The sequence below is a fragment of the Salmo trutta genome, chromosome 27 (assembly GCF_901001165.1).
Source record: "Salmo trutta chromosome 27, fSalTru1.1, whole genome shotgun sequence".
Classification (NCBI taxonomy): domain Eukaryota; kingdom Metazoa; phylum Chordata; class Actinopteri; order Salmoniformes; family Salmonidae; genus Salmo; species Salmo trutta.
The window spans coordinates 15,304,829-15,315,453 of record NC_042983.1 but is presented as its reverse complement, the minus strand read 5'-3'; the positions used below and the strand labels follow the sequence as shown (position 1 = coordinate 15,315,453).

The window sequence follows — 10,625 nt, the reverse complement described above, 5'->3', positions numbered from 1 at the left end:
TCTGGTAATTGTTTTTTTTTTTCTTCAAATTTTATAACATACATACATTCCACAGATCAACAAACACACACACAGGTTCCACAGCACTCACACACTTCTGCCAGATTTTCCGACTGTGGAAGTGAATCCGACTTGGCTTACGTCCAGTATCCACCATCCTATCCTGGGTTTTTCCTGGATCAAAAAGGGGCTTGGGGTGGGCGTGGTTTGCCATAGTAATGAGCACAGATAACCGTCGGCGTGGCTACATTTTAGAGGACCCTATCTTGGTGCTGTATCAAAAAATAAGCCAATTTCCTGCAATTCTACAAATTTCTCCATGGAGCGGAGAATGTTTTTGGCAGTTTTGAAGCTAATTTCCTGCGATTCTATATATTCTGCCATGGAGCTGAGAGAAAATGTTGCAGTTTTAAAGCTAGTTTCCTGCATTTCACCATGGATAATGCTGTGTTCTTTGTTCAAACATAATAACAAAAGGAATACTGCTAAATTCATTGTTTTTGGAATTTTCAGTTCTCCCTGTCTAGCTTTTATTTTGGTGATTGTTAGTTCTCAAAGATTATATTATTAAAAAAATATATATGTTCATTGACTTTTCTACATACTTTATATCTAGTTTTAGTTTAAGTTTAAACTTAACGCATTTTTCCATCCTGAAAATAAATTTACCCCAAAAAGAAAATGTCCCACCAAAGGATTACAAGGGCAAAAAAAATCCTTGTTATCCTCTCATTTCACTGGGAACCACAGAGACCACAATGATTCCTTCATCCTCCAACCCTCTCATCTCTGTGGGCCTCTCTGTATGATCTCCAGATCGGGGCAGTGTTGGTATTGGGGCTCTGGTGCTTCCCCCCAGGTGGATTGTGGGAGTTTGCAGAGGCCGCATGGCTTGAAGGTGATGAGGGCAGTGTCATTGAAGGTGTCCAGGAGTCGGGACGGGCATGGGAGGGGCCACTCCTCACACACACACACAGCCTGACACACACAGGGGGGGTTAAGGGTCAAAATCCTCCATAGACAGTGGATCATATGTAGCTATACTGCATTTCTATTGTATATCTATTTTCTAATGACACTGTACTTAGTTTCAAAGGATACGTGTGCTATGTAGCTGTAGTCTCTCTGGAGTTCTCTCTGAATCATCCTGAAGGAAAGACAATCGTTAGAGGATCACACACACACACACACACACACACACACACACACACACACACACACACACACACACACACACACACACACACACCTGTCCTGTATGCCTGCAAAGCTGTTTCCTATGATAGTCAGTAGAGGCAGTGCATCTCTACTCCAGTTCTTCCACAGCAGGTTGTTGTACAGAGCCTTCCCACAATGCATCAGGTAGAAAAGAGTTGGCCTCGACACTGCTCGCTTCCCCTCCTGATGACATCACACACACGTATACAATAGTACTTCATTAGTCCATCTGCAGAGACAAAAATTGTGTTCTGTTTCTTCTACACACACCTCGTTCTCAGTCAGCACGGTGAGGCCAAGCTGTCTCAGTACCTCCATCTCCCCTGAGGAAAACACAGGGTCGTACACACTGCACCGCTCCATAGGGATCTAGACAGGAATACAGTATACATTACATACAGTATAGTATGGAATATAGGGTCGATTAAGGCAGCCCTCCGCACCTCTCTTATTCAGAGGTGTTGGGTAAAATGCGGACGACACATTTCAGTTGAATGCATTCAGTTGTACAATTGACTGGGTATCCCCCTTTCCCATTACACATCTCCATGGGAATCTAGAGTGGGACAGGAGGAATACAGTGAAGCCGTGTCTTTAGGCCAAGTCTTAGGTCTTGAGAGAGAGAGAGAGAGAGAGAGAGAGAGAGCGTGTACCTTTAGTGATTCCAGAATCAATAGCAGCATGGCTAGTTGGTAACGAGCTGTCACACAGGAAGAGAAGGAGCCCAGACCATAACACACACACTCCTGTGTGCCGCTAGGGAGCTCCCGGGCCCGGTCCCCACCCTCAGGTCCTGGGTCAGCGCCTGCTGCTGGGTCCCCTCCAACCTCTGGGAAGTCTGCCTTAGCCACAGCCGTCAGTCGATCTGAGAAAGGAAGGAGCTCTATTACCATAGTGTTTACACTTATCCAAATCTTTCAGGTTTAGTGTGTCGCTATTGGTAGAGGCTGGAAGTTATGGGACTGGCCAACTGGGACCGGATACGGAACTAGATCATTCATTAGAGTTCTGTTACACACCTCTCCACTCCAACCAGAAGTCTGCACACCTCAGTTCAGCCCTACAGTGGGAGAAATAAAGCAACACAGTTATCTTTTTGTGTCAACTGCTGTGATTAGATAGCCCTACTGTCCACCTTTGTACAATACAGTACAGTGAATGGCATATGGGAACAGTCAGGATAATCCTTGATTTTAATAGCTTTGTTCTTCTTACATGGTTTCTGTGATCCTTTGTTTGGTCCTGTCTGTGTCCACAGCGTCGGCATGTCCAGGTTCATGACGGGCGGTGTGAGGAATCTTCCCTTTGCGGCCTGCTCCCTTACGTCGCCGAGCCACCTGCCACTCCTCACCGCTGTTCGGCATCTGGAATAGTTCGCTTATCTACATCTACACAACAGCTCACCTAACCAACACAGCTATTAGACTCATGAATTTATGATAATGATACTGCCACTAATTGTGTTATCGAAGGAAACATTTATAAAACAAAAAGTTAGTAGCTACCGTAGCTAGTATTTCTGGCAACACATGGGGGACTGTTTTTAAAGTGGCGCACGCAAACCCATTTGCTTCCGGTTCAATATTTGTCAAGGGGAAGTACTTGGGGTTTCGTCTTCGTTACAATGCTAGCTAGTTAGCGGTACACATTGTCCATATATATTTGCGTTCATCGATAGTTGCAACAACTGAGCAGTTCAGGTAAGTAATTAAGTTAAATTTACTTTCGTAGCCATGTAAATCGAGCTGGTCCCTCCAACGACGAATAGCCAGAGCAGGAAATCAGCTGTCCCATAACGACGTTAGACTAGTTAGTTTGGTAGATAAAATTTATATATAACTAGTTAACACTATATAGATCTAAATCAGCTTTATCAATGTCAACTTGTATATTCTGCATGCTAACAGGGTCATATCACTTCAGTTGTTTCGCCATAAAGCAAGCAAGTCCAGACAATACATATCTAACGTTAACGTTACTACTTTCTAGAAAGTGTAGTCCATAGACTATAGTGTATGCACTACCTACGTTTAAATCATCCATAAGAGGAAGTGACTGGGTAATTTCTGGTAACTATTCCTTAATGATGAAGGCTTGATTAACTGTCTCCTCAGAGACCCAGCCATGTCTATGTCCCACCTGTACGGACGGCAGGGAGAGGAGGAGGATGAGGGGGTGGAGGTGGAGAAGTTTGAGGTGACAGAATGGGACCTGGCCAATGAGTTTAACCCGGAGCGCCGCAGACACAGACAGACCAAAGAGGAGGCCGTCTATGGCATCTGGGCAGAGAGGGGAGACTCAGACGATGAGAGACCCAGCTTCGGAGGGAAGAGGTAGGAGGCTGGTTCCTGTACACTCTCCATCTGATAACATGCTGATGACTAAACTACAGACACACATTTGGAAAGAGGAGATGGTGGCAGAGATGGATGTCACAATCAAATGGTCTTAACTAGGTCTGTGTCTACTCTTAATCCCAGGTCTAAGGACTACTCTGCCCCTGTGAGTTTTGTGAGTGCTGGGCTGCGCAAGTCTGCAGCAGAGGAGAAGCAACAGCAGCAGATAGGTGGAGGGTCAGATGACTCTGACAATGACAACACTCCCCCTGCCCAACCCCCACCCCGCGACACTGCACCTAAGAAATTACAGACGGTAGGTGTGTGTGGTAGAGGTCGACCGATTATGATTTTCAACGCTAATACCGATTATTGGAGGACCAAAAAAAGCCAATACTGATTAATCGGATAATTTTTATATATATATTTGTAATAATGACAATTACAACAATACTGAATGAACACTTATTTTAACTTAATATAATACATCAATAAAATCAATTTAGTCTCAAATAAATAATGAAACATGTTCATTTTGGTTTAAATAATGCAAAAACAAAGTGTTGGAGAAGAAAGTAAAAGTGCAATATTTGCCATGTAAAAAAGCTAACGTATAAGTTCCTTGCTCAGAACATGAGAACATATGAAAGCTGGTGGTTCCTTTTAACATGAGTCTTCAATATTTCCAGTTAAGAAGTTTGAGGTTGTAGTTATTATAGGAATTATTTCTCTCTATACCATTTGTATTTCATATACCTTTGACTATTGGATGTTCTTATAGGCACTATAGTATTGCCAGCCTAATCTCGGGAGTCGATAGGCTTGAACTCATAAACAGCGCAATCCTTGAAGCACAGCAAAGAGCTGCTGGTAAATGCAGGAAAGTGCTGTTTGAATGAATGCTTATGAGCCTGCTGCTGCCTACCACCGCTCAGACTGCTCTATCAAATCATAGACTTAATTATAATATAATAACACACAGAAATACGAGCCTTGCATCATTAATATGGTCAAATCTGGAAACTATCATTTCGAAAACAAAACGTTTATTCTTTCAGTGAAATACGGAACAGTTCCGTATTTTATCCAACGGGTGGCATCCCTAAGTCTAAATATTGCTGTTACATTGCACAACCTACAATGTTATGTAATAATTATGTACAATTCTGATGACAAATTAATTACGGTCTTTGTTAGGAAGAAATGGTCTTCACACAGTTCGCCACGAGCCAGGCAGCCCAAGCTGGTTATGTACACATTGGTGCAACGACAGTGCTTTTTTTGCGAATGTGCTTGTTAAATCATCACCCGTTTGGCGAAGTAGGCTGTTATTCGATGATAAATTAACAGGCACTGCATCGATTATATGCATCACAGGACAAGCTAGATAAACTAGTAAAATCATCAACCATGTGTAGTTAACTAGTGATTATGTTAAGATTGATTTTTTTTTTTATAAGATCAGTTTAATGCTAGCTAGCAACTTCCCTTGGCTGCACTCCCGTAACAGGTAGTCAGCCTGTCACGCAGTCTCCTCGTGGAGTGCAATGTAATCAGCCATAATCGGTGTCCAAAAATGCCGATTACCGATTGTTATGAAAACTTGAAATCGGTCCTAATTAATCGGCCATTCCGATTAATCGGTCGACCTCTAGTGTGTGGTGTGTGTTTTATGGGACATTGAAGGAGCATTAGGTTCTGTGACTCAAAGGTTCAACACAGAATCACATTAATGACCAATAGACATAATTAGGAAGACTGATTTTTGTCTTACTTGCATGGTTAACTCGGTCTTTCTCTCTTCTGTCTGATTTCTCCAGGGTGGTAATTTCCGTGGCAACAGCCAGTCCCAGAGGACTGGGTTTGCGGCTGGTATCCGAGCTGGAGGAGACTTGGGCACTTGGGAGAAACACACCAAGGGGATTGGCCAGAAACTCCTCCAGAAGATGGGCTATGTACCAGGGAAAGGACTGGGGAAGAACGCCCAGGGTGGGTATGAGAGAGAGAGAGAGAGAACGAGAAAACAGAAGAATTAGCAGAATTCCCCTCTAAGGTTCAATTGTCCTCTGTCGAATGCTGCCTCTCTCCTCAGGTCTGACCTCTGAACCCTCTTTCCTAAGGTATTTTGAACCCCATCGAGGCGAAGCTTCGAAAGGGAAAGGGGGCGGTGGGCGCCTACGGCAACGAGAGAACCAAACAGTCACTACAGGACTTCCCTGTGGTTGACTCTGAGGAGGAGGAGGAGAAGGTAGCTCTCTCTTTCTGTCTCTCCCCATCCTCAACCACTTCAGTAGTCTGTGCACAGATCTGAAAGGGAATGGTTAGGTATAAACAATGCAGTGATGTCTTTTCCACTATATTCCTCTCTCCTATCCAGTCCTTTAGATTTGTGAGCACAACATCTGTACCTGGGTTAATGATGTATGCCTTTGCTCGCCTGAGGTAGAGTATCTCACGATAAGCTGTAGACCGCACTATCTACCTATAGTTTTCATCTGTATTTTTTGTAGATGTCTACATACCACCACAGACAGGCTGGCACTAAGACCGCACTCAATGAGCTGTATTCCGACACAAGCAAACAGGAAAACGCTCACCCAGAGGCGGCGCTCCTAGGGGCGGGGACTTTAATGCAAGGAAACTTAAATCGGTCTTACCAAATTTCTATCAGCATGTTAAATGTGCAACCAGAGGGAAAGAACTCTGGACCACCTTTACTCCACACACAGAGACGCATACAAAGCTCTGACAACGACAAGACAGCCTATAGGGAGGAGGTCAGAGACCTGTCCGTGTGGTGCCAGGACAACAACCTCTCCCTCAACGTGATCAAGACAAAGGAGACGATTGTGGACTACATGAAAAAGAGGACCGAGCACGCCCCCATTCTCATCGACGGAGCTGTAGTGGAGCAGGTTGAGAGCTTCAAGTTCCTTGGTGTCCATATCACCAACAAAGTAACATGGTCCAAGCACACAAAGACAGTTGTGAAGAGGCCACGACAAAACCTATTCCCCCTCAGGAGACTGAAAAGATTTGGCATGGGACCTCAGATCCTCAAAAAGTTCTACAGCTGCACCATCGAGAGCATCCTGACTGGTTGCATCACTGCCTGGTATGGCAACTGCTCGGCCTCCGACGGTAAGGCACAAAGGGTAGTGCGTACGGCCCAGTACATCACTGACCTCTATACCAGGCGGAGTCCGAGGAAGGATCTAAAAATTGTCAAAGACTCCAGCCACCCTAGTCATAGACAGTTCTCTCTGCTACCGCATGGCAAGCGGTACTGGAGCGCGAAGTCTAGGTCCAAGAGGCTTCTAAACAGCTTCTACCCCCAAGCCATAAGACTCCTGAACATCTAATCAAATGGCTACCCAGACTATTTGCATTGCCCCCCCCCCCCCCCTTTTTTTACACTGCTGCTACTCTGTATAGTCACTTCAATAACTCTACCTACATGTACATATTACCTCAACTAACCGGTGCCCCCACACATTAAGTCTGTATCGGTACCCCCCTGTATATAGTCTCGCTGTTGTTATTTTACTGCTGCTCTTTAATTACTACTGCATTGTTGGTTAGGGCTCGTAAGTAAGCATTTCACTGTAAGGGATACACCTGTTGTATTCGGCGCATGTGACTAATACAATTTTATTTGATTTAACATACATTTATCCCCCTTTTTCTAGGAGTTCCAGAGGGAGCTTGGTCAGTGGCGTAGGGACCCTGCAGGTGGTGGAGGGAAGAAGAAACCAAAGTATTCCTACAGGACTGTAGAGGAGCTGAAGGCTAAAGGCAAGCTGGCTGGACGGACCACACAGACACCCGCTGGAGAATTGGCTCAGGTCAAGGTGGGGGACACTTGCACACACACACACACACACACAGTTACACATTTAAGTGTCCAGAAACTGATTTAAACACTTGAATTTTATAATTTAAGAAGAAAAAAATGCTCCCCTTCTCTCTCTAGGTGATAGATATGACAGGCAGGGAACAGAAGGTGTATTACAGCTACAGTCAGATGACTAACAAACTCAGTGTACCAGAGGAGGCTCCACTGAGCGTGGCCACACGTGAGCAGAAGACGTCTGGCTTTGCCCTGCCAGAGCTGGAACACAACCTGCAACTACTGATCGACCTGACGGAACAAGACATACTACAGGTAACCCCTAACCCCTAGGATCCACAACTTTCTGCTTCTGAGACCACACATCTCACCGATTACTATAACACTATTTCCAGAGAGTTCAGAAACTCATATAAACTCACAATATATTCCCCTGTCTGTCTGTAGTCCTCGCGGCGTCTGCAGCATGAGCGTGATGTGGTGGTGACTCTGAGCCACGAGAGCTCCGGTCTGCAGACGAGGCTCGAGACGGAACGGGATGCCATCCAGAGGCTAGAGGCAGTACTGCAACTGGTGGATCGCTTTCAGAGCGGGGAGACTGCACCTGGGGTAGGACCCAGCCTGCAGGTACACACGTTTGTGCTCTCTCAGAACAGGTTATTATTGAAGATGGAGAATAACAGTGGTCCCAGTATTGAACCTTGTGGTACAAACTTTTCTTTATTGTATTTTACTCCCTCTTTCTCTCTCTAGGAGTGTGCTGGTGTTTTTGAGACTCTACAGAGTGAGTTCTATGAGGAGTACAAGACTCTAGGTTTGGGAGATCTGGCTGCGGCTGTAGTACATCCACTACTCAGAGAGAAACTACGTACATGGGATCCTCTCAAGGTACACACACACACTCCCTTGCGTGCTCCACCTTTTAGTTGTGGAAGCACCACCAAGTGCATGAAAACACTTGCATTTAGTCCTAGTTCCCTCCACTGACTCCTGCTGTTTGTGCTGTTTGTCTGTAGGACAGTTCATATGGTCTGGAGGAGGTGGGTCAGTGGCGAGCCATCCTGGAGTCTGATCAGCTTCACCACGCCAACGCCCCTGAAGCACACATGGACCCCTACCACAGGTAAATCAATACCACTTCACACCTCAGAGGTGTGTGTCTGTGTGTGCACAGTGGGAAAAATACCAGAATGTCAAGCCTTATGCGAGTGAATATAATGTGTGTGTGTGTACAGGCTGCTGTGGGAGGTGTGGATCCCCGTGCTGCGAGTGTGTGTGTCGGGGTGGCAGCCTCGTATGGTAGGACCCATGGTGGACTGTGTGGAGGTCTGGACCCCTCTGCTGCCCCTCTGGATACTAAACCACCTCCTGGAACAACTCCTCTTCCCCAGGCTGCAGAGAGAGGTAGAATCACACACGCATCAGCGCTATACCAGTGATACAAATATGAAGTCTCGTGATGTGGTGCCAAGCTTTCTGTTAAGAAAGAGAGAAACGTTTCACAACCATAAAGTAGTAGTAGTTTGGTCTTGGTGGGGTAGCTCAAAGCGTCGCTTTTTTCTACCCAGAACCATAAACATGATGAACGCACTCTTTCTACCCCCACTAACCCCACACCTTCTCTTTCATAGGTGGATAGCTGGAACCCCCTGACCGACACAGTGCCCATCCACTCCTGGCTCCACCCCTGGCTGCCTCTGCTCCAATCACGGCTGGAGCCTCTCTACCCGCCCATCCGCAGTAAACTGGCCAATGCGCTGCAGCGCTGGCACCCGAGTGACGGCTCCGCCCGCCTCATCCTCCAACCATGGAGAGACGTGTTCACGCCCGGTGCCTGGGAGGCCTTCATGGTCAAAAACATAATCCCTAAACTAGGTAAATACACACTTACCTTCAGTGGTCCCTGAAGCCAGCTGAATGACACTACGCTGAGTGCGTCCCAAATGTCACCCTCTTCCCAAGATAGTGCACTACTTTTGACAAACTCTGGTCATAAGTAGTGCACTATAAAGGACATGGGACGCAGACAAATATTACTGGATAGTAGAACAGTAGTTTCTTACTTCCTACTCTCCTTCCTTATAGCTCTGTGTCTGGGGGAGCTGGTAATAAATCCTCACCAGCAGCAGATGGAGCCGTTCAACTGGGTGTTGGACTGGGAGGGCATGCTGTCTCCCTCCAGCCTCGTATCACTGCTGGACAAACACTTCTTCTCCAAGTGGCTACAGGTATGTGTGTGTGAGAGAGCACAGAGGTTGTGCTTAATGATAATTGACTTACTCCTGATGTGTTTACCTGTGCTGTTTTTTTTAGACCTAAATGGTCTGTAAATGTCCTTAACTATGCAGAGATAATTGATTTGTGTGTTTGTCTGTTTGTGTAGGTGCTGTGTTCGTGGCTTAGTAACAGTCCTAACTATGAGGAGATTACAAAGTGGTACCTGGGCTGGAAGTCCATATTCAGTGATGCTGTTCTGGCTCAGCCACTCGTTAAGGACAAGTTCAACGAAGCTCTGGACATCATGAACCGCGCTGTCTCCTCTGGCCTTGGTTCGTATTACACACACACACAGTTCCAAACAACATTAATTGATCACCGACCTTTGGCATAGGTTAATATGATACACACGCACCCTTCTCTTTCTGCAGGTGGAGGGTACATGCAGCCTGGTGCCCGTGAGAACATAGCATACCTCACACACACAGAGCGTCGTAAAGACTTCCAGTATGAGGCTCTGCAGGAGCGCCGGGACGCTGAGAGCGTGGCGCAGCGAGGCATCGGTGCCAGCCTGCCCACCAACTTCAAAGACCTGATCCAGACCAAGGCTGAGGAGAACAACATTGTCTTCATGCCGCTGGTTGCCAAACGCCACGAGGGCAAACAGCTGTACACCTTTGGACGTATCGTCATCTACATAGACAGAGGAGTGGTCTTCGTACAGGGAGAGAAGACCTGGGTCCCCACGTCCCTACAGAGTCTCATAGATATGGCCAAGTGATAGAGGGAGTACATGGAGAGGGAGTACATAGAGATGGAGATCAGGTGAATGCTGTGTAGAGGCAGCACGCTTGTCATTTGTTTGTAATAAGTTTGATATTCAGCTGGTGAACACTGAAATATGTAATTGGAACCATGAATAAATGATTTGACTTTCTACATAAGTTATTTTTTGTTGTAGACTCACGCTGCAAGCCAAGAGTATTGCTCGTAGGACTTTAAAT

At 46.0% G+C, this 10,625-nt stretch overlaps 2 protein-coding genes across 4 annotated transcripts; one reads left to right on the top strand and one right to left on the bottom strand.

Annotated features, from left to right (window-relative positions):
* Window positions 1–8: 8 nt before the first annotated feature.
* Window positions 9–2,758, bottom strand: srrd (SRR1 domain containing). 3 transcript variants are annotated; one of them, XM_029716848.1, is made up of 7 exons: window positions 2,434–2,757; window positions 2,238–2,278; window positions 1,872–2,083; window positions 1,531–1,587; window positions 1,250–1,401; window positions 1,102–1,147; window positions 9–978 (listed from the first exon to the last, which is right to left on the bottom strand). In XM_029716848.1, the coding sequence occupies exons 1-7, from the start codon at window positions 2,580–2,582 to the stop codon at window positions 784–786; spliced, it is 852 nt and encodes a 283-aa protein (XP_029572708.1). In that variant the 5' UTR covers window positions 2,583–2,757; the 3' UTR covers window positions 9–783. The 3 variants fall into 3 exon arrangements, with proteins under 3 accessions (XP_029572708.1, XP_029572707.1, XP_029572709.1); XM_029716847.1 differs by having other exon boundaries at window positions 1,489–1,587; window positions 2,434–2,753; XM_029716849.1 differs by lacking the exon at window positions 1,250–1,401 and having other exon boundaries at window positions 835–978; window positions 1,489–1,587; window positions 2,434–2,758.
* Window positions 2,759–2,779: 21 nt separating this feature from the next.
* tfip11 (tuftelin interacting protein 11) lies at window positions 2,780–10,560 on the top strand. Its single transcript, XM_029716845.1, has 15 exons — window positions 2,780–2,918; window positions 3,333–3,551; window positions 3,699–3,870; window positions 5,375–5,543; window positions 5,675–5,802; window positions 7,244–7,405; window positions 7,528–7,719; window positions 7,852–8,031; window positions 8,158–8,292; window positions 8,421–8,527; window positions 8,640–8,808; window positions 9,036–9,279; window positions 9,490–9,632; window positions 9,788–9,953; window positions 10,053–10,560. The coding sequence occupies exons 2-15, from the start codon at window positions 3,343–3,345 to the stop codon at window positions 10,400–10,402; spliced, it is 2,526 nt and encodes an 841-aa protein (XP_029572705.1). The 5' UTR covers window positions 2,780–2,918; window positions 3,333–3,342; the 3' UTR covers window positions 10,403–10,560.
* Window positions 10,561–10,625: the final 65 nt, after the last annotated feature.